The sequence below is a fragment of the Pinus tabuliformis genome, chromosome 9 (assembly GCF_031772625.1).
Source record: "Pinus tabuliformis cultivar Carrire ecotype Pingquan chromosome 9, CPIR1, whole genome shotgun sequence".
Classification (NCBI taxonomy): Eukaryota; Viridiplantae; Streptophyta; class Pinopsida; order Pinales; family Pinaceae; genus Pinus; species Pinus tabuliformis.
Window position 1 is genome coordinate 1559102772 of NC_142307.1, and position 27203 is coordinate 1559129974.

General features: G+C 39.3%; 1 protein-coding gene across 14 annotated transcripts in view; it reads right to left on the reverse strand.

Moving 5' to 3' along the window:
• Nucleotides 1-27203, reverse strand: part of GCT (RNA polymerase II transcription mediator) — a 300003-nt gene that overhangs the window by 51479 nt on the left and 221321 nt on the right. For all 14 annotated transcript variants that reach the window (XM_089439924.1, XM_089439921.1, XM_089439917.1 and 11 more), the window contains 4 exons: nucleotides 8684-10087; nucleotides 4669-5156; nucleotides 4483-4570; nucleotides 4239-4317 (listed from right to left, as the gene is read on the reverse strand). In XM_089439924.1, coding sequence (XP_089296050.1) covers nucleotides 4239-4317; nucleotides 4483-4570; nucleotides 4669-5156; nucleotides 8684-10087 — 2059 coding nt within the window. The remainder of the gene's footprint in view (nucleotides 1-4238; nucleotides 4318-4482; nucleotides 4571-4668; nucleotides 5157-8683; nucleotides 10088-27203) is intronic.

Here is a 27203-nt window from a genome sequence, read left to right on the forward strand (position 1 = left end):
TAGCTTGCCACAATAAAAACAATTCATAACTTTTCCATGATTTTTCATATCAGAATCAGTGTTCTTCATGCCATCACCATGTTTACCTTTGCCCTTGAATTGTCGGTTTAGGGTGGCTTCTGATTCTCGACTCACAATGTTGCTACCAAACTATTTCTTCCACCCATCCTTCTGGTAAAAGCTTATTACTCAACTGCTCAAAAGTCAGATCAATATCTCCAGATGTTATATTTAGGGTTACAACAAAGTTTTCATCTGAAGGCAGTAGGCTTTTCAATGTACTTATTACCATATCTTCTTCTTCAGTCATTCTATCAATAGGTTTTCACTGATGTCTAGTGTCTATGATTTTCAAAAAAAATTAAGAAAGAAGCTCTACCTTTATGGGAAGTTTCCCTCAAATCATAAAAGCATTCTCACCATCTTGCATTTCAAATAACATGCCATCAATCTCTTGATTTCTAAGAAGGATTATTTGTTTTTGTGTGGTAAATGTTTTACCATTAAATCTCTAACTGCCTCCCAACATAATACAGGGTAGACCCACCATTTTAAAGGTTTAAATGAGTCAAACAAATTCTGAATAAAGGTTCTCTCTCTTATTGTTGTAACTCGGTGTTTAACAAACCCTACTGCTATCTTTTCACATTAAAGAAATCAATTACAACATTGTTGCTTTGCACCTAAAAGGAAAATCTCCTTCCACCCATCTCAAAATCAAACTTACAGATTCAAATCTCCAGAAAAAATGCAGATAAAGTCACAACCACCAATTCTTAAATCAGGATTCTATCATTTTTTTGTTAAAGAACAATCTTACTCATCTCCACAAATACAAGCATGTGTCAGCTTGATGGTCTTCACATGCACTCTTACGCAAATATGCCAAAACATCCTTCCTCCATGACAAGCCAGATAGTTGATTCCTTTATATATCCTTTATGCCAGGCCAGCTCCAACAGTTTTAACCTCAACCTAACCAGCTTCCATGACACTTCAATGACTCTAATCCATGCATATTTCAATGGCTCTATGTCACGCTTTTGCTGCAACTTCCCATTAGTAGCTCCAGTTCCTCAAGGGCACAGGCCAGCAACTACACTTCCTTAAGACAGGATCTGTTAATCAAGGTGGCCAACAGCTGCTATGACTGCCATAATCTCTTTATCACAAAGTAATTGGTAATGGCTTCATCATAGTATTGCAATGTTTCCTAATCTCAACAACTCTGAAAACCGCTGGCTCAATCCAATAGTGGCTTAATCCATGAGTGCAATTTGGCAGCACCAACCAACCCTCATGAACCTGCTATTCCCCTCACATACTGTCTTCACACACTTTCCCAATTCACATAGAAGTAAATGTCCTCTGGATCAGATACAACTCCTCTACCAATAATTGACCCTATTGTCTGTTGAGAAATCTAGGAGCCGCAGTATAGGTGATTTCTCTAGCTTATGATAACTGCTTGTGGAGACTTTTTTACTTTTCTTGATTAGGTTCTTCTTTAGCTTGATTATTATTGTGTTCTCTTCATCAACCAGCTAATCAAAACATAAAGAACAATGAGACAAAGGACACAAGATGTAGGCTATCAGCCAGGGCCAAAACCTCTCCAAACTTGAGAGGAAAACCCACCGAATTCTTCTTCTTATAGAATCTTCAATTGATGAATTCCAAGACCAAGACCCTTGACCTAAGAACCTCTCCAAGACCAAGTCACAAGGCTTCCTTGAAACAACTCTTCTTCCTCTTCAAGTCAACGCTAGTCAAACTGATTTCTGCACCTCTGTTTTCAACTTCTCTGGAATTTCGGCCTCTGTTTTCGACTTCTCTGGAATTTCGGCCTCTTTTTACAGACCTGTAATTTTCGGCCTACCTGCAACTGTCAAGATGTCACACGTGTGAGGTTGATTGGGCAGATTTATGTGGCTCTTCATCTTCGCTATGCTTACAAACTTCTCTTAGTGACTTCGGCTAGTAATGATGCTCTTTTCTTGACCTTTTGCCTCAGCTCTTTAGAGGACTGATGTAACCCTACTGCAGAAACCCTAACTGCAGTCACACGTGTGGGAGGAGAGACCCAAAAACAACACAAAAATGCTTCGATCTTCTTCTCCTTGTCTTCGCTGCTCAAGAGGCTATCTTCCTTCCTTTTCTTTTTGCACTTCTTTCTTCTTTGAGGCCGACATCTCCTTATAGATTCTTTTGAAGGCCGACTTGATTGAGCACTTGTAACAAGGTCTTGGAGGGTCTTTTGACTCTTACAATGACTCAAATAAATATGTAAGATGCCTAAGAAGGGTCTCTCATACATGACAAAGACTCTTTTGATTTGTAGACCACATGACAAGCCCTAGAAGCTCTCAATGGGAGCTTTACCTACAAAAATAAAATTCCTTGAGCTTTATTGTGTTTACCAAGAAGTTGCCTCAAAACCCTAATCCCTTAGAATTCCAGGGCAAAATTAACCTAACACCCTACAGCCAAACTAATTTATAATGCCAATTGTTATGTAGCCATAACAAATATTACCTATCATGAACGGAAGCTTGATTTGACAGTAAAACAAGGGTGCTCAGTACCACCATCAAGCTTCAAATCTCCCAGAAAAAGTTTTGCCTCTCCCATGCAAGCTGGTCATTACATGCAGTTAGGGCCAGGTGCACGACCGGGTAACTTTGATAAATTAAATACTCCACCCACAGAATCCCATTCAAAACAATTCTTTCAAGCATGCTACATTTCACTGGCATCCTTCTGAATTGAGAAAGGGCACGCCTGCCGCAGTGATAATAGGAAGCCTTGTGTAAAAAATTTCCAACAACCGCCCTTACTATTAAATTTCTTTCTTGCCCAGTGATATTTTTTAATATTAAACATGGTTAAACAAGTTTTTTACACGACCTAAAGTTTTCTGCTATAACTTTGCACCATTTACCCCCTCTGGATCCAATTAAGCTTGAAGAGAAGCTCTGTTTTAGTTCTTCTCCATCAGCTAGTAATCTAGAAAGTTCTTTCTCTCGACCCCATATTTTCTGAAAATTTTCATTAACCGCAACATCAAAATTGAGATACAGATGACCTGAAAGTCTCCCTCCCCACAACACCACACCCCCAGCATCCCCGCCCCTTTTCAAGCAATTCAATATGAAAATACAAAGCTTTGCCCAAATGAAGTGAGGTACCTGAAGCACAATAGACGGACACAAAGAGAAACTCGACTTTGCTTTTAGACCACGGAAGGCCCGTTTGATGTCCTGTGTGTTTCTCTTTTATGTTTTTGTCGGAAGTTAACTTCTAAGTTTAGTTGTATATTGAATCAGACAGACATTGCTGGCAAGCAATCCCGTGCCTTAATGGGGGGAGCGTACCTGTAGCTGTCGCTGCAATCAAAATTTACATTGGATGACGAATTGCGGCCATGGCTTCCTTATAGTTGCTACCTTGACCCATTTCTCAAGCATAACAAAAATAATTTTATTTTTCTTCTTTACATCAATTACATAAAATCATGATTACATATGTCATTATGAAGACCGAACCTAGTTACATATTTCAACATTGTCAGTCTTGTCAGTCATTATTTTCCACAACTACAAGTCACGCTTGCATCCTCACAGCATACAATCAATTACTCTTCATATAAAGAACACTGAGCATACAAATAAACTCCTTCAAATGATTCCCTTCATGCCTTTGACAAAATGAAAAATAAAAAAATATTGCTATGTAACCAAGTTGTCTTGTTTCTTGTCCAAATGTGTGTGATTAGCAAAACCTCAATCCCTTCTTTAATCAGAACATTCTCTCCACTCCTTCACTGGCTTCCTTAGCTTCTGGTCACCACCTTTCTGATCCCATGTCAGGTTTTTACGTGCACACACATGCAAAGGCAGGAATATGCAGAAGAGTGAGAGAATGGATTGAGTCATATTGAGAGCTGCAATGTCTCACTAAATAGTAGGAGAGAGAGTAGTTGTGTAACTCCCATATACCTAATTTTTCAATGACTACATCTGTTAAGTAGCAAGCACTTCAATTTACTATAAAGTCTCTAACTAATTCTTTATTAAATGTCTAAAGTACATCTAAGTCCTAATTATGATCATTATATGATTGTATCTAACAATGTCAACCATAAAACACTTGTTACATAAAAAGATATACATTAAGCATGCTCCTGTAAAAAATTTGTCAAAAGAAAACCAAACTACATCGTTTACAACAGAACCTACCAGTACTCAACTGCTGAAAAAAATCAGCCGATGCAGAAAGTAGCGGATCTATATTTGGACAAATAACATAATACGAAACCTGTGACACAATATGTTATAGAAATCAAAGGTGTGACCATAGGTACAGTTCTACAATTGAAAAAAAACCAGAAAAATGTAGATCAAAAAATCAAGAACATATAATTCAGACAAGAAACTCAGAATGGAAAATCGAGAATACTGATACAGGTAAACCAGAGCTTACAGGTTTTGCAAGGGCATATGGCTCAAGTGGAGCTTTCTCCCAAAGTTGAAGAGTGCTAGATGATGTCCTCAGCCAGTCATCCTGGTATCTGCAAATGCATATCAATATTAAAACAACAGTTAAAATGCTATCAACAAACGAAAACTATAAGATAATTTCAACAGTAGACAGCAATTAAAACTATACCCAACAAGCAAAGCAGGAAATGGAAGTGCCAAAAGAGTTGGTCTGCAGCGAGAGAGACTCGTATGTAACTCTGATTCTGAATCCTGAGTTGAGCGTCTTTGACTACCATCATCCAACCTTGCTCCATCTGGCATGGATAAAGTTTCTACACCCCAATTCTTGTTGCTGCGTTGAACTTCACAAATCTGATGATCTATTTGCTGCAAAGTTGTTCCTTTAAGATTTACCGAACCACCAGCTGAACATTGTGGTGGTGTGATAGGTTCCCCAAGAGCTGCTGTCACAGTACTTGTAGCTTCTTTGGAATCATTTGGAGCATTTTCACCAGAATAACCTTCACCCATATGGCCACCCTCACCCAGTTGCACACGACCCCTGCACCAATCTGTAACTAACAAAGGTCCATCCAAACTGGGCTCACCAAAAGCTGTTTTCAAGGCCATTCTAACATCTGACTGCAACAAACTCATTACTGCTGCTGGAGAAACCTAAGACCCACAACAATACATATATTAGTCTGTATGAAAGAAATGTATTCACATTTAAGCAAAGCTATTTTGTAGAACATTTGTTTAATTATTATTAAGTACATCTAAGAATTACAAATCACATGTAGTCTTTTCTGAAGCTGTGTTAGAATTTCTCAAGTAGTCAAACTAAATCATGAGTCAACTTGGCAAGTGGCTGAAATGAGCCAAGTTCTCATGACCATCAAAGCTTGCTCAAAATTGCATTATTGAACCAGTTCTAGTGGTGCATAGTATTAAATTTAACTTATTTCAGTGATGGCAGACGCCTCATGGACTCCCCTTTGGATGTTAGCGCTATCTTTAATTCCAATCCCATTGACCCATATTGGTCGTTAGTGGAAATTAATCAAATTTGAACTTAATCTTTTCCAAAGTCATTCCCAAGTTCATCACATAAGAGATTCAAAGAAAACAGAAATTATTATTATGAATCTTGAAAAGGGCCCATTCAGTAGTCTTCTTTCCAATAAGTAAATGCAAGTACAGTGTGCGGTACAACTACAGAAAGTTTCCCTGTAAACATCTGTGAAACAGTGGTCTCCCAGACAATGTTATCAAGGACCTAAACAACATGAATACTTCTCTCTGACTCTCCTGAACACCAAAAATATGCTAGAAAGAACTTGAATTTAAAATAGACATTTGCATTAATGTCCACCAATGAGAAAAATAAAGGGATTGAAAAATAAACTCAATGACTCACTAACCCATTTGTGTTCTTATATTTTTAACATATGTTTTATTATATAAATCTCCTTCACGTAAAAAAACACAGAAAAATGAATTTAGAAAGTAAACCAAGTATCCAAAAGATCTTTAATAATAACATATAGTTAAATACCAATAACCCTATCTATGATCACCATATGAATTCTAACAATATCCCTCTGCTGCCAAGGGGGTGTGTCAATGACGTAGAAGAAGAAACAAATCATGCAAAAGGAATGATGGGAAGAATGTCATTCCCTACCAGACATTCGAGAAAGTGTGTGAAAGGGTCTACTATAAGATGGTAATGTAATAGAAGGCCCATTTGCAACTCAAGGGTAACATGTTAATAAACAAGCACATACATTGCCAGAGTACCATGAGAAAGAACATCCGCATATTCCAAAATGACAGTTGTCCTGTAATTAGTTAGAGCAACACTTCTGGTAGCAAAGCAATCTGGTGGCAACATAATCTATGGCCATAATACCAATGACATTAACGCCTATGGTAGTGAAGGGCATAGTTTTTCCATTGTTATAATTTATGATGACTTGTGGATATGCCTCAGGTATGAGTGAACATGGGATGCTCCTCATCCACTTAGCATTGCTTTTCAACATGACAAACCTCTGCCATAGATTAAGTAATTCTTGAGACTTTAATCTGCACCACTGGCTTGATACTGGTGCAAATGTTCAATAGGCCTCAATGAAGATTTTCCCTGATAACTGACGTATAAATATTTTTGCCGATGTGTTATGTAATTTTTGTCTGCAAGAAAGAGAACCCATTCATGACTTCAATGACTTAATAGAAATCTTAGCCTCCAAGTTGCACACCAATGACGCTTTCATGCCAAATGTATTGTCAAATGTTTTAAAAGGCTTACTACAAAAGTTACACTACAAGTCTCCAACACTTCATTAAAAACTTCAAGCAAGTGAAGATTGCATCATATTTAATGTGTCTAACAACACTCCTGCAATGCAACCAGTTCATTTACATTAATTTGCAAACCTTGCAGTATTTCATCTCTTGCAAGGTGTGCTTTCTTTCTTCTCTTGCGACTAAGGTAAATTTAAGGGAAGAAAAAAAGAGAGGAAAGCAATGAAAGAGAACACAATTAAATTATAGCATTGAAGTCCAGAAGTAAGAAAATATATCCTAATTAATTACAAATCATTCATTTACAATATACACAAGAAAAACACACAAATACTTTACTCACACTTGAGTTCATGTCACTGAATCATGCATGCATAACATACACTCTCAGTTGTTTAAATCTCAAATATGAAATGTATTAAATGGTTAGACCACATGGTACAAGTTTATTAGTTTCAATATGATGATTCATACAAGCATACTCACACAATTACAAGATCTCTAATTGAAAGTATATTAACCATATTATGGCACTATATGAGGAGACAACGTGAATGACAATCCATATTCTTCTCAGGCATTATTTTTGAAGATATCTGCTTATGACATATCAAGGATGTCATCTAACAAAGATTTAAGTAAAAGAAATATACAAATCATTCTATAGATGTAAACTAAAATGAACAATAGAGTGTTCCACAATCTCTAGTAGCCCAAGGACATTTGCAAACAATTTGGGCTTCTTCTATACAACATTTTGGTGCAGTGACGACTATGCAACTCACTGTTACTAAAAGTTGGAAGATAATTGCACTTGTGATGCTTCGTGTCAGAAAAACCAATTTTGTCTTACAAAGCATGATGCCATACGAATCAGTGAACATTATTCTATTAGTACTATATCACATGGAAAAATCATATAATCTTTTACATGGTGTAACCAATGATAATAGAGATGAGGGCAATAAGTTCCTGCCATCAGTGAAGCTTTCCACTTGAAGTCAACTTGGGAAAATCTAAAAAGACAAAAAAGTTGCATATTTGCTATCTGACATGCAACACAAATAACTAAACTTGCATATTTGGTGCATAATTGTTCATCTCTCTCTCTCTCTCTCTCTCTCTCTATATATATATATATATATATATATATATATATATATATATATATATATATATATATATATATATATGGTGAGAGAGACACACTCACACACACAAATATGAACAATTAAGCAACAGATATGCAAGTTTTCTTGTTTATATTGCATGTCAGACTGCAAATAGGAAAAATCACACTGAGCTACATAAATTATAAATTCTAAGTCACGAGTGACGAGATACATAAAATTGAGCTTCTGAAAAAGTAGTTGATATATTGGAACATAATACATAAATATGGCTTTACAGCAATCACAGATGGATCCTATGAAACTTTTCCAAGTTAGTTTCAAATCAGCTCTGACAGCTGGCTGCCAGGCAAGGTGTTTTTTTCAGCTCCAAATAGTCCAAATCCCAGAAACAAGGTAAGAAACTTAGAAATGTAAGGGGGCTTTTAGGAAGATAGGGTTTAGTTAGGTTCAGAGTTTTTCCTGGTTTTTTATGTTTTCGGGGGTTTTCTGCATGCTGCCATGTCTGCCTGAAAATGACTTGGGCTAGTCAGTGACTTGGAATCTAACACAGCCAACTCACTGTTTTCCTAGGCCGAGCCATAGCATGTCAATTGCTGACTCCACATCTAGCCAAGTCAGCAACTAACTGGGACCAGTTTTTTCTCAAAAAGCTGAGTCAGACCAGCAGCATCTATTTCGCAAAACAAAACAAAATTAAAACAGAAGAAAGGACAACATGGAATCAACAATTCTTATTGGTTGTGAAATGTCACTTACATCTGCAGCAAAAGGATCTATTAATTCCATGCCAGAACCATCCAAAAAATGGCAAGTGGCTAGACAACCTCCACAGCCAGCATGTATCATGGCAGGTCCACAACAAAATTTTTGTCTCTGTTGTTCCTGAAATGCTAGCCAACCAAAAGGACCATCTCCGCAGTCTCCATCAAGGCAAATATCTGTGGATGCAGTTGCTTGTTGAACTAGAAATGGCAAAGCATCTAGAAGCTCACATAGTGGCTGTTTTTGCACATTTGAAAATGTACATTCCTCTTCAGATGCACTGTATGCTGAAGACCTTGCACTCTCATTACCAAGAACATTAGGTGAATTTGAAGGTTTGCGAGCTCCCACAGATCTCCACACCCCAACTTGTGCAGTAAGGGGCCCATCGCGCATTTCTTCATCTACATCACCAGCAATCCTCACTGGTATACACTCTCTCTTCTTTTGTTCTTGTTTAGTAGAAGCTTTTCCACACAGCATGCTAGTTTCATGGCATTGTGAAGCATTGGGTAACTGGTCCAGCAAAGTGCCAACATTTAATTTGTTTGAACCAAATTGAACAATTTTACTGCTTGTCAACAGCATGTGCCTCATCCTGCACATAGCAGCCTGTAACATTGCACATTCAACTTCAGTAGCCAAAACTGTTCTGGGCATCATTAAAAATCCTCCTGCACCCAGCCCATTTTCAGTTTTCCTTGATGGAGCATACCTTCCATCTTTTGTAGTACCTGAATGAGTAATGGATGGAAATACTGAATCTCTCCTTCGCACCACAGAAGTATTAGAATGAGTAACAACTGGCTTCTCATACAGCTGCTTTCCCAACTGAACATGCTTGTAATGCTTCTTAATCTCAGTTTGGCTGCCTGTAATTGTATCATCCTTCCCTTTACAATTGTCATTTCCTTTACAAGAATATTCAGAATTTTTATCAGAGATTTCAAGGTAAGGAGAAGGCGGTGGTGTCGCACTGTACACATATGCATTAATATTTGATTCCACAGTTGGAATTTTTCTGGATACAGGAATATATGGACTTCTGAAAACAGATGAACTAAGTTCACTCCTAGGAGCCTCAACCGGTGTATACTCTGGAGCAAACATCAACATAGCTTCAGCTTTTGGAAGCGATTCAACTTCTCCACTTGAAGGACCCGAACACTGACTGCCTGCTTGTGATGATCTGGAATCTTTCTGTGCCTCTTTGTTGCCAGCAACATCATCTTTGACCGATACTGGCTGCTCACTAAAATCGCCCAAAGATGAAAAATCAACAACAGGAAAAAGCATTTGATCTGATCCGTCTAGCCCTCTGGCATCTGGACTACTCAGCCCATCTCCGCATTCACCAAGAGGAAATAAAAAAGCCTGAGACTCAGCAGAACCTGGAGGCTTTATAAGAAACATAGCTAATTGTCAGCCTTACAAAACTCAGCAGAAACTGGATGCTCCTAGCAATCAGTTTAGCTTTGAATTCAGAGTAAATAACTTCAATAAATAGTTTAATAAATAATTTCAGTATGAACTAGTTCGTACAATGAAATCATATACTTGGAGTAAGTTTTATACTCGTTACCACTAAAGCAAAAATGAATGGAAAGATACAAACTCTCCCTTTGACATTGATAATTATCTAAACTTTCAAGACAAACATGGCTTATTTCCTTCTTATATCTCAGACAATACCACAATGTGGTTGATTTGTATTACATGAAATATTGTTACATCAAGAGCTGAATTTACATTTCTTTGCCTAGTAAGTTAACTGAATACATGCCAAATGATAATGAATCCCTCCATTGAAACTGAATGTCAAATGCATCTTTAGACCTGATACTGAAAAACCAGTTAGATGAAACCAAAAGTTTACTATATGCCAAAAAATGTCTTCTCGATATTTTTATGGAGACATCAAATAAACTCAAACATAAATGATTAATGACCAAACCAATGCAAATGTGTTCAGGCAAAAGGATGAATACATCACTGATCAGTCTTTAAGTAGCAAAAGTAGAATATGAGATTAGTTTGACAAATGAATTAAGTGGTTACTTACTTCAACTCCACCAGTCTACATTTTGCTTGTACGCAGATAAATATTTTGTAATTCTTTCAAACTGACCATGCATTCAGAGTAAATAACTTCAATAAATAGTTTAATAAATACTTTCAGTATGAACTAGTTCGTACAATGAAATCATATACTTGGAGTAAGTTTTATACTCGTTACCACTAAAGCAAAAATGAATGGAAAGATACAAACTCTCCCTTTGACATTGATAATTATCTAAACTTTCAAGACAAACATGGCTTATTTCCTTCTTATATCTCAGACAATACCACAATGTGGTTGATTTGTATTACATGAAATATTGTTACATCAAGAGCTGAATTTACATTTCTTTGCCTGGTAAGTTAACTGAATACATGCCAAATGATAATGAATCCCTCCATTGAAACTGAATGTCAAATGCATCTTTAGACCTGATACTGAAAAACCAGTTAGACAAAACCAAAAGTTTACTATATGCCAAAAAATGTCTTCTCGATATCTTTATGGAGACATCAAATAAACTCAAACATAAATGATTAATGACCAAACCAATGCAAATGTGTTCAGGCAAAAGGATGAATACATCATTGATCAGTCATTAAGTAGCAAAAGTAGAATATGAGATTAGTTTTACAAATGAATTAAGTGGTTACATACTTCAACTCCACCAGTCTACATTTTGCTTGTATGCAGATAAATATTTGTAATTCTTTCACACTGACCATGCATTCCCCTTCAGACACAGTTGCAACAACTGCTCCATTGAAGAAGGTAACCATTTTTACCAATAACATCATACAAATACTAACATAAGTAATCAAGGATATACCAACAGTATTAAATTGTAATGACCCATTTCGAATTAAAAAGAGCTTAGGCATATTAGCATGCATACAAGGCATGCGTATGATAGCTACATATGCATGCATCGCATGTATGGCACTAATATACATACTAGCTAATATTGAAAAATGACTAAGTATAGGGTAATGAACTGATTTTTGAAGTAAATACGTAACTCACCAGAATATAATGAATATATTGAGCGGGGTACTTGATATGTATACCACCATCATAATATATAATTAATACATTATTCCAAAATAAGGTAAATACAATGGATCACATACAAAATAAAAGAAAATTATACATTATAATTAATTAAAGTAAGATATGATAATGTAACAAGTCCTTTCCAACATATTTATTTAGTTTCTTTTTAGTTAATAAAATATATACAATTTCTTTTAGTTACTATAATAAATAATGTATAATTATAATTTTCTTTTATTTTGTATGATCCATTGTATTTACTTTATTTTGGAATAATGTATTAATTATATATTATGATGGTGGTATACATATCAAGTACCCCCCTCGATATATTCATTATATTCTGGTGAGTTACATATTTACTTCAAAAATCAGTTCATTACCCTATACTTCGTCATTTTTCAATATTGGCTAGTATATATACTAGTGCCGTACATGCGATGCATGCATATGTAACTATCATACGCATGTCTCATATGCATGCTAATATCCCTAAGCTCTCTTTAATTTGAGATGGGTCATTAGATATATCTTGTTATAGTCGTGGTGCGCTAAAAATTGCAAAATCTTATTCTCCGTGATAGTGAATCCCTCCATTGAAACTGAATGTCAGATGCATCATTAGACCTGATACTGAAAAACCAGTTACATGAAATCAAAAGTTGACTATATATGAAAAAATGACTTCTCAATATCTCTTTGGAGACATCAAATAAATAACATCAATGATTAATGACCAACCAATGTCAATGTGTTCAGACAAAAGGCTCAAGCGGCAATTCTTCCAGGATAGAGTAGTACTTCACTATCTGAACTACAAAGTACAAACTAGTCCTAAACTTGAAACTACAAAAAGAGAAGCAAGAAATCAAATAGAGTGTCTTTTGTACATCATTTCCTTTTACTCATATGACTCAACTCAAAAGACAAATACTAAGGAAAATGCTGGGATAGGAGGATAATGCCCTCTGACAACTGGTGATACAATCCAATTTTCAGAAGACAGGGATGTTGAATGCTAGTATGACCATCTGCTAATATGACAAAACCAAACACCCTTTGGATCTTCATGTACTGAACAACTGCCAGGCAAGCTGGTGCAGCTATGAATGGAATGTGTTGACTTGGTATTCTTGCAACTCCCATAGTGTGAAATTCACACATTGTCCTCATCATACATAACCCCTGACTAGTAGGGTGTGTGTTGGTCCTAAGGCACTTGCATATGCTCAAGGCATTCCATTTGCTGTGACAGATTATATGTGTTGGTGAGCATTCCTTCTGTTGCCCCTTGTCTAGGCCTAGGTGTATGAATAAAGTCCCCCTTTTTCATGTAAAGTGCTTTGGTGAGGTTCCTTCCTCTCTTTGTTTAGATCAGCCATTGGATCCAGTTTTGTGTTGTCTTTCCGATATAACCATTCCTCACTACAAAACATACATCTCAGGGCTTGGCATTCATTTCAAAGGCTTTGGAGTCAGAGAAAGTCCATTGCAAAGCATAAGATAACCAAGTGAGCTCACTCTCAGAAGCTTCAACACCCAAGCATAGTTATAAATGTACTTGGTTATCTCATTGCATTCATGAACAATAGTGTGAAACCACTCCAACTTCCCTCTGTCCTCCAAAACCACAACCACGGAATAGGCAACACACATGGTTCAAAAAATAGTCTAAGTTACCGGAAACTCCTGAAGAATTTTCCGGAAACGCAGATCCCCGTCTCCGATACATAAACGGATACGATTCTTGTCCGAAATGTTGTAAAAACGTTTTTGTGCCGTTTCAAAAAATCGGAAACTTTAGATTTGGAATTGGATACGTTTCCAAGGGATTTAAATTTTTTGGATCCGTTTCCGGAGAAATCCGGAAACGGATCCACAACAATTGTGATCAAAATCCACCCTTAAAATGTTAAAAAGCTTGAAAGTTTGTATAGCCATAAATAAATAATAAAAATGAAGAACTCAGATTTGCAAATAAACTCACTATAATAGATCTCATAAAGTCTTTTCTAAATCTTTAGAAACAACGACACTCCATATATTTATCAAGGATTCTTACTAAGAAAAAGATAGATGTTCAAAAATGCAAATAAAAGGGTTTGATGAATGTCTTCGTAAAGATATTTATTTGAGCGATTAATTTTCATTTTGGTTAAGGTTTTGTTAATTGTCATTGATTTTGCTCTTGATTTCATAAATCCCTCCAATATAACAAATCTTCTCTAGCCAATCTTGTGCCTACATATAGTCATGAGACCAAGCTGACATTGAGAAGATTGAAATGTTCAAATAGGTCTTCATGGAATATCCCAATGATTCCATGGGCCTTTTAATTGTCATGCAAGGAAGATAGATATCATCTGCCATGCATGACACGTTCTTTGAAGGAGTTGGACCCAAAAGCACAAAGGTTGTAGCATTTCTGATTACATTATTAATGATGATGATAATATGTTGAATGTTATAATAATCACTAATGATGATGACAATGTTTATGCTGAATTGATGATGATGATTTGTTTATGTTGAATTCATGACGATGACTATGCATTTTTAGATATAGATTCTAGATTCTAAAAGATGAATGGTAATTTATATATATATATATATATATATATATATATATATATATGTCATTTCCTTGCCGTATCGTATCCTAATATTTTGAAAATTTGTCGTATCCGTTTCAAACCCCGTATCCGTATCTGTTCCCGTATCCGTTTCAGTGCAACTTAGAAAATAGTAGTATATTTATCACATATTCTCCAACTGCCATATAATTTGCATTGTCTGTGATTACTTGGGACAACATGTTTGACCCCAACTTCTTCCACAACTTCCACCAACATTCAATATATCAAATTGCATCCTTTACATGTGAGGATGCATCAATGCATTTCAAGAACATGGTTCCTTTAGCACATGCCACAAGAAAATTGAGGATCATTTTCTTCCTTTGATCGATCCACCTGTCCAACATAATGGTGCAATAGGTACTCTCCCACGAACTTCTAACACCTTCTAGTGGTGCCTTGACATAAAGTAACTCCTCATCTAAATTTTCATAACTAAGTGCAATATAAGAGGGGGCTTTGTATTCAGGACCAATTCCTGCAATAGCATCTACCATGGGTTGATCAAAAGGAGAGATTGCAATTTTAAATGAGTGGTCGTTATAGTACCAAAAACTCCTCACCAGTGTTGAGATTTGTAGCTTGGTAGGTACTCCAAACCCTAAGCTAGAGGGTTGTGGAGGAATTGGCTTCATAAGGTCACTTGTGGGCTAAGAAACCAAGCTTGGGGTTTTGTACCCAAAGGTGTGGGGCCAAAACCATGAGGAGATTTGTTGGTTTGACTCTTGGAGATGCAAGAGGACCCTTACAGGAGCAAGGAGCAACTTCAAGCACCAAGATCGGAGGTCTACAAACCGAGATATGAATTTTTATATGCTTATGTGGGTAAAAGAGCCTACAAGTTCAGCTCGGCTAGCAATTGGAGGTGCTCTTTGGAGGGCTGTTAGATGCACCCACAAGAATATATAAACAGAAGGCATGTGAGACCTCAAAGACACATCCTAAGAGCATCAATTCGTGATTTAGACATCTGAACTTGGCTGCAGGTCTGGAGCATCTCAAGTGAAGGAAAGAAGGGCTGGTTTTGTCTCTTTTGTGACTGTCGTGAGGGCTGCAGAGACTAGGAGCAGGGCCGAGTAGGTGGAGGATAATTCTGGGCTGCTGGTGCATGGTTTTAGGTGGGATCTCTCTCTGTTTCATAGGTCGAGCCCTGTTGCAGAAGGGGCAAGTCCTGTACCTTGCCTTGGAAGGGTGCCATAAGGCCTAAACCAAGGCTGGAACCTCTCCTAGAAGGCAGCGTATGGGAACACAGCCACAGATTTTGAGGGGACTGTTGGCGAAGAAAAGCAGGGGCAAACAGGTCTGTTGGATGCCCTAACCAGTTGGTGAAGCTACAGCAGTGTGCACAGGTCCAGGGGTATGTATTTGATGTCTTAAGTTGTTTTGATTCTAGAGGATACAAGGTCCAGTTTGGACAGATTGTGTTGGGCATCTTAAGACTGTAAGGAGGGCAGCAAGTAGGTGACCCAAGTAGCCCTAGATCAGTTGCCAAGAAGGGCATTGATAGCTGTAAGTAGGGTGAAGATTGAAGGCTCAGTGACTTATCATTGAAGGACGAAAGAAGGAGGTCAAAGGGAGCTGTTTGACTAGCCCAAGTTCATTGTTGGAAAACGAATTTTGACAATGATAGGTGGCAGCCCTCCATGCCCTAAGTGTGTCTTCATCGGGCAGCAGAAGAAGGTACTAGTGGGCAGAAGTCCCTAAGAGTTGTGTCCTCGAAGGACTAAGGAGTAGCTAGTGGGCAAGATGTCCCAAAGGCACTGAGGAGCAGCAGTGGATAGTCTAGAGTTGTTCACAAACGGAGTTGTGAACAACTCAAAAGAAGACCCTATGTGTTGATGCATTGATGGACGAATGATCAGCTAGATGGCCCACTGGAGCCATGTTCATTGACCTAAAGGAGCAGGTCACTGACAGAGGCAGGTTGGTGTTGTTGTAGATTGGGAGCCAAAGGATTGGGCAGGTGTGTTCAGGATACAACCAAGAGGAGCTGAGAGAGCACACTACATCAGCACAATGGTCAATGTATCTTGTTCGGCCAGTTTGGTTGTCATAGTTGTTGACCCCAAGTCCCATTGTAGTATTGTATCAAAGGATGTATGAGGTCCATTATCTCTAGTACGGGAGCTCTAGACCGTTGTATTACAGTTTGTTAATATAACAAAGTTGGGCAGTTAAAATTTTTAAAAAGTTGTCTATATTGTGCATGTGTTGATTTATTGTTGTTTATATTCCATTGTGCAAAGTAATTTGTTGTGGTTTCTGGATTGGTAGTGTCAATGATTCTAAGACCCCTAACCTAGATTCTAGTGTCGTGGAAAAACAACAACTGGTGTTATCAAAATCATATTAGAACATATTGAACGGGTTGGTCCGACCGTTTTAGAGGAAAAGTTGGACTGAACCGGTGTCATGGACCAAAAAAGGTCGGTTCGGTATTGAATCGACCCTTTTTCACCAAACTAGCCAGTTTTGTACAATCCTACCAAGGACCTTTTGAAAACAGTTTTTTTAAAAAGCAATAATTTATGATTAGGGATGCCTAGTATTTGACCATACTGCCCTACTAATGTTATGCAATTAATGATAATGTTAAATTCTTTAAGTAAAAAGGTCTAGGTCCTTTTAGATAAATTTTTATCATTACCATTAATTGACTCGAGTTGTTTGAGAGTGGTTCTGACTGTTGATTTGGGGTAGCATCGGATGTGCTCTAGCCATGAAAATTGGTGGAGAGGCTAAAGCACATGAGATCTCCACAACCCAGAAATGGTTTGGGCAGATTCTAACCGGTTTGGGAGATATTAAAATAATTAATATTTTTAATGGAGTTACTAAGTCTAAACTTAGGAAAAATAAAATATTAATGGGTATTAATATAAAACTAGGTTAAAAGGTTCCAAAAGTCATGGATCAAGCCAAATCTAATCTTAGCCATTGATTAAAAATTTAATCTCGATCGTTGAAAGACCAACTAGAAAAGTATAAGAAGATGCTTGAGGGTCAGTTGGAGAACACACTGAGGGAGACCAGTCAGTTCGATTTCTGGAGAGGGGTTCGCTGAGAAATCTGAACTAGTGGTCTGGAGAGCAGCGAGAGACAGCAAGTACGGAACAGAGAGTCCGGAACAGCACCAGGGGAACAACACAAAGGCTGGAGAGGCAGACACAGAGCCTCTCAGGCAGACGCAGAGGATGCAGACTGTGCAATCACTGGAGGGCCTGCGTGGGTGACGCAGAGAGACCCAATGTTGACGCAAAGAGGCAGGGGCTCACGCAGAGAGGGTCTGGGAGCTACGCAGAGGTCAGCCAAGCTAACGCTGAGACTGGGGGAAGTGCTGAGGAATTTTCTCTCTGTTGGGTAAGCCAGTTTGGCACCTAGTTATACTGAAAAATTGTTGAATAATAAAATCCTCCCTTGCTGCACTGGTTACATTGGATTTTTCCAGGGACTGATTGTCCAAAATATTTGTGTCAATGTGTTAATTCTTGTGCAGGTGTTTGTTTCTGTATTATGATGTGATATTTGCAGCAAAATTTATTTTAATGTTTACTGAAGGATTTTCGCAAATAACTTATCGGGAAATAAGTAGGTCAAATAAATCAATTGTTGCATTGATATAATTTTCACATGGTATCAGAGCAAGTAATTCAAGACAGGAAGGGAAAATCAATTATGGGTCGAGACCATGATGCAGAGGCATCTACATCAGGAGACTTGCATAGATTTTCAGAAAATTGCACAAGAGAAAGTGATTTCGATTTCTCTATGTTGGCTTCCAGGCTGGAAGAAGAAGTGGCTTGTGTGACTAACTCTGCATCATCAGAGATATGGTATATAGACAGTGGAGCTTCTTGGCATATGACAGGAATCCGAGAATGTTTCTCATATTATCGGGAGGAGAAGATGAACTTTCAGATCACCATGGGGAACAAGGCAAAATGTAGACCAGTAGGGAGGGGTACCATAGTTTTTCAAACAAAAACGGGAGAGCGGTTCCGTGCTACCAATGTGCTGCATGTACTAGTATTGGGGATGAACTTACTTTCCGTGTCGCAACTTCAAGGCAAAGGCTATGATGTTTTCTTCATCAAGGAGAAAGTATACATCAAACACCCGAGCTGGAAAAAGAAAGTGCAAATCGAGAACAAAAGTAACAGGTTGTACAGACTACAACTAGAATCACCAATGGCACTAATATGCAATCATGGAGACAAGGATTTGAACAAACTATGGCACGTAAGAATGGGACATTTGCACCATGGGGCTCTGAGAATTCTCAGGAGCACTGTAACAGGAGTTCCGGATCTTGGTACGGAACGGGATGATGTATGCAGAGGATGTGCTCTAGGAAAGTATGCCAAGGCAGCATTTCCTAGAAGTAAAAACAAGGCCAAGAGTGTACTAGGATTGATACACTTAGATATCTGCAGACCTATGTCCACTAAAGCTCTTAGTGGTGCCGAGTGCTTCCTTACCTTCATTGATGACCACTCAAGGAAAACTTGGATTTATTTTCTGAAAACCAAGGACGAGGTTTTTTGTTGATGCAAAGAGTTCAAGGCTCTGGTGGAGAATCTGACTAGGAAGAAAATAAAAGTTTTGCGCTCAGATAATGGTGGAGAGTATGTCGAAAAGGACTACATTGATTTTTGCGCTAAGGAGGGCATCAGAAAGGAGTGTACAGCTCCGTACAATCCAGAGCAGAATGGAGTAGCAGGAAGAAAGAACAGGACTATTGTAGAAGAAGTTAAGGCCATGATGTATGATCAAGATGCCAAAATTGATGTGGGCAGAAGCATGCAACACAGCAGTCTATGTTCAGAATAGAACTCCTCATTGAGCATTGGGAAAGACTACTCCAGAGAAAGTCTTCACAAGGAAGATGCCTGAAGTCAGTCATTTCAGGATATTTGGGAGCTTAGCATATTGTTGCATACCCAAGGAAAAGAGGAAGAAGCTGGATCAAACTACAGAGAAAGGATACCTAGTGAGATATAGCAAGAATGCTAGGCATACAGAATCTATCTTCCAGGGATCAAGAAGGTAGTAGTTCGACGAGATGTGAAGTTCATGGACTAAAGGGCCTTCAGAAAATCTTGAGAAATTCCTTCTGAGGAGCGGTCAAAAGAGGAACCGTTGGTCAAACCTCTTCAACCAACGAAAGAAAAGAATTCTTCCTCACGTCAAGAAGAATCACAAGATGAGGAGGAACCAACAGAAGCACCTGCTGGCAGAGGAAGAACGAACAGGGAACTTCGTTAGATTCTGCGAGATGCGGAGGACTTCATCGATGCACCAAGGAACAATAAGAGGGAGCGAAAACAACCAAATAGATATCAAGCATTAGTAGCTCAGGATGGGGAGCCTGCCAGTTTTCAGGAGGCAACTCAAAATCAGGTTTGGCTAGATGCGATGGTAGAGGAGTACAACTCCATAATGGTGAACGATGTCTGGGAGGTAGTGCCAAGGCCTCAAGACAGATCAGTGGTAGTTTCGAGGTGGATCTACAAGATTAAATACGCTGCAGACGGCAGTGTTGAGAAATGCAAAGCCAGGTTTGTGGCTAAGGGGTATACTCAAAAGGAAGGAATTGACTACAAAGAGACCTTCGCCCTGCTAGCTAGGTATACATCTATTAGAACCGTGATATCTCTTGCAGCACAGATGGGGTGGGAGATTCATCAGATGGATGTCAAAACGGCATTTTTGAACGGTGTGATAGAAGAAGAGGTATACATTGAACAACCAGAGGGCTTTGAGATACATGAGAAGAAGTCTCATGTATGCAGATTGAAGAAAACCTTGTATGGGCTGAAACAGGCACCTAGAGCATGGTATGGGCGAATCGATGGCTACTTGCAGAAAATGGGATTTGTCAAGAGTAACGCAAATTCAAATATCTACTATTTGGTTGTAGAAAATGAGCCTCTTATCTTAGTATTATATGTGGATGATCTCTTCCTGACAGGATCATCCAGGGTCATAGGGGACTGCAAGAAGAATCTAGCCACGGAGTTCGACATGAAGGATTTGGGACAACTACATTATTTCCTGGGGTTGGAAGTTTGGCAGCAAAAGGGGGAGATCTTCCTTAGGAAAGGGAGATATGCTACAGAAATCCTAAAGAGATTCAGGATGGAGGACTTTAGACCCATGGCTATTCCAATGATAACCATCTGGAAGAAGATTGATGCATCAGAAAACAAAGATGTTGATCCCACCTTATACAAGCAGCTCATAGGGTACCTAATGTATCTGGTCAATGCCAGGCTAGAGATTTGCTACGCGATCAACACCCTCAGTCAGTTCATGGTGGAGCCAAAGAGGGCGCACTGGGCAGCAGCCAAACATGTTCTCCGATATTTACAGGGAGCGGTCGATTATGGATTCTTGTACACCAGGGGTAAGGATATCCGATTGAGTGGGTTTACTGATGCAGATTGGGCAGGAAGTTCAGTGGATCGGAAAAGTACCTTTGGGTACCGTTTCAACATTGGATCAGGAATGACCTCTTGGTGCAGTAGGAAACAGAAATCTGTGGCTCTGAGCTCAGTTGAGGCAGAATATATGGTCGCAAGCACAACTTCGTGCAAGGCCATATGGCTTAGAAAACTGCTTGTGAACCTATTCAAAAGAAAGATGGAGGCGACCAAGATCATGTGTGATAATCAGAGTTGCATCAAGCTCTCTGAGAATCCAGTGTTTCACGATCGGTCAAAGCATATTGATATTCGGTGTCACTTTGTTAGAGATTGTGTCCAACGAGGAGCTGTACAGTTGAGCTACACTCCTACAAGAGAATAGGTGGCAGACATCCTTACCAAGGCCCTTGGAAGAACCAAGTTTGATTATTTCAGGGAGAAGATGGGGATGATAAAGAATCCATTTCAGTAGCAGAAATGGGTATGATGTTGCAGTGCAGTAGCAGTCAGCAGTAGCATGATGCAACATGATGAGAAGGAGTTTGCAGTGTAGATGCAATGTTGGGAAGATGGACCAGCAGCAGCACGGATGCAGAGGGAGTTGCAGTACAGATGTAGCAGTGGCAGTGATAGAGCCATGGGCAACAGTACAAGATGCAACAGTGCAGAGGATGTTGGGCAGGGAGGCTTAGCATCAACACAGGTACCGATGTCGTATGATTAGAGTAATGCTCAGTGTGGAGTATTACTAGAGCACAATCCTCGCTAAGAGGGAGTGTTGATTTGGGGTAGCATCGGATATGCTCTAGCCATGAAAATTGGTGGAGAGGCTAAAACACATGCGATCTCCAAGACCCAAAAATGGTTTGGTCAGATTCTAACCAGTTTGGGAGATATTAAAATAATTAATATTTTTAATGGAGTTCCTAAGTCTAAACTTAGGAAAAATAAAATATTAATGGATATTAATACAAAACTAGGTTAGAAGGTTCCAAAAGATGAGGTATTATTATGCTCAATTGAAGTGTATAGGTTTTGACATTTGTCATAGGAAACTACAAGTAATTTGTTTAATTAGTTTAACAAATAGAAGAAATATTATCAGTCACTGCAGTAGGATTCCAAGTTTCGGAATTTTCACATGGTATCAAAGCACATCTTGGAAGTCGGAGAGCTCAATGGCAGAAGAGAAGAGGAATTTCGAAGCTTTGTGTAGGCAGCAGTTCAAAACCCTCAAAGGCAACGCAGTTCCTTTGGCCAGGAAGGTCATTTTTTGAGGAAAATTTTATTTCTCTGAGAGAGTCTACAGAGAATAAATTTTTCATATCAGAGATTACCAGAGGCAGAGGGAGCAACATTATTTTCCTTGCAGAGAAGATTTTCATCTAGGACGTAGTTATTTTGCAGCAGTTTGCTAGTACAGAATAACATCAGGAAGGAAAGGAGAAATAGCACAGAAAATAATGGACAGAATCAACAGTCAGGAAGCCTCAAAATTATCTTCCAAGTTGGAGGATGAATTCGCGTGCTTGTCAGGTTCAGCATCATCTGGTGTTTGGTATATTGATAGTGGAACTTCAGCTCATATGACAGGAGTTAGAGAATATTTCTCTAGCTCTCAGGAGGAGCAGATGGACTTCCAGATCACTATGGGTAACAGAACTAAATGTACTCCCATAGGGAGAGGCACCATAGAATTTCATACAAAAACAGGAACCAGCACCAGCGCTACTAATGTACTGCATGTGCCAGGATTGGGTACGAACCTAATTTCAGTATCCCAATTGCAGGACAAGGGGTGCGATGTACACTTCCCGGGGAAGAAAGCGTATGTCAAACACTCTAGCCGGTAGAAGGTGAAACAAATTGGAGCTCGAAGGAACAAGTTATACAGGTTGCAACTCGATTCTCCAATGGCATTGATAGGCAGTGAGAATAACAGTGGGAAGGAGCTGAACAAACTACGGCATAGGAGGATGGGACATTTACACCATGGAGCACTTAGGATGCTCAGAGAAATTGTAACAAGAGTTCCAGTTCTCAGCACAGGGCACGATGATGTGTGTAGAGGATGTGTACTCGGGAAGTACGCAAAGGCAACATCTCATATTAGTGAGAGCAGAGCAAATGGCGTCTTGGGATTGATACACTCAAATATTTGTGGTCCTATGTCCACTAGAGCTCTTAGCGGTGGTGAATATTTCATCACCTTTATTGATGATCATTCCAGGAAGACCTGGATCTATTTCTTAAAGACCAAAGATGAGGTCTTTGATCAATTCAGAGAGTTCAAGGCTCTCGTAGAGAACGCAACAAGGAAAAAGATCAAGGTGCTACGTTTAGATAATGGTGGAGAATACACAGATAAAGACTTCACAGACTTCTGTGCAAAAGAAGGCATCAAAAGAGAATGGACAACTCCATATAATCCTCAACAGGATGGAGTGGCAGAGCGAAACAATAGAACAATAGTTGGGGCTACAAAGGCTATGATGTATGACCAGCATTTGCCTAGATTTTTATGGGCAAAGGCATGCAACACAGCGGTGTACATTCAAAACAAAACACCTCATAGAGCATTGGGGAAGAAAACGCCAAAGGGGGTCTTCACAGAAAAGAAGCCTGAAGTAAGTCATTTGAGGATATTCGAGAGTGTGGCTTACTGTCACATACCATATGACAAGCGCAGTAAATTGGATCAGACTACAGAAAAGGGTTTCCTCGTAAGGTATAGCGAGACCTCAAAGGCATACAAGATCTACATTCCTAGCAGCAGGAAGATTGTAGTGAGGCGAGATGTACAGTACATGGAAGATAGACCTTTCAAAAGATCTCGAGAAATGCCTGCAGGTGATCGGTCAACAGAGGTTTCGTAAGTCCAGTAGCAGGGACAGCAAGCAAGACAAGCAGGAGGACAATCACAGGGATCGAGTACAGTGACCAGTACCAGTATCTCCTCAGGGGTACGAGATCCAAGGAGTTCTCAGCAGACGAAGCAGCAGGAACAGGAGGAGGAACTTATTGAACCTCCCACCACCAGTGGTAGAGCTAGTAGGGAAGTGCGTCAAACCTTAAGGGACGTAGAGGAGTTTGTCGAATCTCCTAGGACAGACAAGAGGCAACACAGGCATCCTGACATACATCAAGTTTTGGTAGCGCAGGTTACAAAACCCTCCATCTTTCGGGAAGTCGCACAGCATCAGGTGTGGGTGGATGCCATGGTAGAAGAATATAGTTCTATCATGACAAATGATATTTGGGAGGTAGTGCCTAGACGAGAAGCCAAATCAGTTGTAGGTTCCAGATGGATCTACAAGATCAAGTACACGGCAAATGGCAATGTAGAGAAGTATAAGGCTAGATTCGTCGCAAAGGGGTATGCACAGAAGGAAGGGATAGACTATGAGGAGACCTTCGCCCCAGTTGCCAGATATACCTCTATCAGATCCGTTATATCCCTAGCAGCACAGTTAGGATGGGAGATTCACCAAATGGACGTCAAGACAGCATTCTTGAACGGGGTGATAGAAGAAGAGGTGTATATAGAGCAGCCTGAAGGCTTCGAAACTCATGAGAAGCACACTCATGTATGCAGGTTGAAGAAAGCCCTATATGGGCTCAAACAAGCACCCAGGGCATGGTATGGTCGGATTGACAGTTATTTACAATAGTTGGGGTTCACCAAGAGTGATGTAGATCCCAATCTCTATTATTTGATGGTGGAGAATGAGCCTCTCATTCTGGTTTTGTATGTTGATGACGTGTTTCTGACAAGATCATCAAGGCTTATAAAGGACTGCAAAAGGAGCCTTGAAGCAGAATTCGACATGAAGGATATGGGGTTAATGCACTATTTTCTAGGATTGGAAGTATGGCAGAAGAATGGGGAGATTTTCCTTGGGCAAGGGAGATATGCTACAGATATTCTGAAGAGGTTCAAAATGCAGGATTGTCGACCCATGACGACACCCATGATCACCAATTGGAAGAAGATAGATGCATCAGGGGGCAAGGAAGTTGACCCCACCTTGTACAGATAGCTCATTGGGTTGCTCATGTATCTGGTTAACACTAGGCCAGACATTTGTTTCACTGTCAATACCCTTAGTAATTTCATGGTAGAACCAAAAAGGGTACATTGGGCAGTAACTAGGCACATTCTTAGATATGTGTGTGGAACACTCAGATATGGGTTGAAATACACTCGAGGAGATGACGTCAAATTATGCAGATTCACAAATGCAGATTGTGCAGGCAGTTCAGTGGACAGAAAAAACACCTCCGGGTATTGCTTCAGTGTTGGATCAGGGATGGTCTCTTGGTGTATTAGGAAGCAGAAGTGAGTAGCACTGAGCTCAGCAGAAGCTGAATATATGGCAGCCATCACAGCTATGTGTGAAGCTATATGGCTTAGGAAGTTGCTTGTGAGTTTGTTCAAAAAGAAGTTGGGAGCGACCATTGTTTAATGTGATAATCAGAGTTGCATAAAACTCTCTGAGAAGCCAGTATTTCATGATAGGCCGAAACACATTGATATCAAATATCATTTCATCAGAGACTACATCCAGCGAGGGGCAACCCAGCTGTAGTATGTTCCCATAGGAGATCAGGTAGCAGACATACTCATGAAAGCTCTAGGGAGAGTTAAGTTTATCCAATTCAGGAAACAGATGGGTATGATGGAGAACCCATTTCAGTAGCAGAAACAGATGGATTCTCAGTTGCAGATGGCGAGGGAGTTGCAGTGCAGATGCAATAGTTGACAGCAGTTCAGCAGGGTCAGCAGCAGCACAAATGCAACTCATATCAGAGTTGTGCAGTAGTGATGGGCAGGCAGCCAAACATTAGCAGCGTGACAAGAAGTGGTGCAGAGACAAGGTGTTGTCTAATGTCCCAAATGAGGAAAATTTGGAACAAACTCTTCCAATCAAATTACCTAGCACTTAACGAGGAATTGCCATGGAAACCCAAACACCATAAATTTGACTAAAACCATAAACTCACAAATTGCATAAAATCTCATAAAAAATCACAACATGAGGAACAATGAGAAATGCAGCAACCAAAATCCAGCTTTATTATATATAGATAGATGTCAATACAATAGTCGGGAATGACTCTTCGGTCTCCAAACTGAAACAAAAAAACAATCACTACACCTGTGGATTCTGAATGAATCCACCAAGGGGAGATGGGTACTCACCCAATCTTGCTAAATCACCCAAGGGTTTCCGTCCTGGGGCTACCAATGGCGTAGAGAACCACATTCTCAACCTCTCATACAAGAAACAATATCAACTCCAAGATGTCCTCCAATGGCCTCCTCCTCCTCTTTTATAAATCTGATGGACCCCTCTAGAATCTTCTATTTTCTTATTATTTTAATCATGGAGCACTTTTCCCTCTTTTATTTTAATTAAAATATTCTTTTTAATACAGGAAAAGGGTAAATCAACCACCATGTCTCCTCAGGTCGCTGAAACTCCCATCCAAAAGTCCCATCATGTAGATCTTCTCGTTCCGATTCCAACGAGCTGTAACACTGAAGTGTTCCATCAATTAATCTCCCTGGAATGCCACCTCGAGTATAATTAATTTAGTTATGCCCAATAATAATGCTGATTTTTTAAAGTTTTCGAAATGCAACGGAACAAAAGGCAAATTATGCTGATGATGGAATATGCCAAGCGAATGCCATCAAATCCCATAAATACTCCTCAAAACTCCATTGGGACCCCTGATGACATAAACCTGCTCCACTGACCTGGCCATCCCCTGTCTTGGAAATTCAACCTGGTTGTACTATGAATAAGAATAAAAATGGGGACATGACATGTTGCTTCAATGGGTTGCAGCGCTAGAACACATTCCTCGCTAAGAGGGAGTGTTAATTTTTGTAACATTGGATGTGTTCTAGCCACAAAAATTGGTGGAGAGGCTAGAATACATGTATTCTCCAAAACCCAGAAATCGTTTCTAGAAATTCCACCTAGAGACGACTTAATTAAAATATTTAATTGCTTTTTTATTGTTTCCTAAGCCTAAACTTAGGAAATATGATTAATTAAAGGGTACTAATTAAATCATGGTGAGAATCTTCTAGAAAAAGACATGGATCGAGTTCTAGCTAATCTTAGCCATCGATTATGTTTTAATCTTAGTCGTTGATGTCTCAACGAGAAATTATAAGAAGAAATTCGATGGGGGTTGGAGAACACACTTGAGACACCAAGGCATTTACTCTGTTGCCTAGGCAGATCGATTTTCTCAGTGGCTGAAGCTCAGCAAAGGAGATAGAGTCAATGGGTGAGTTTCAGGGGAGAGAGAGAGGGTATCAGCAG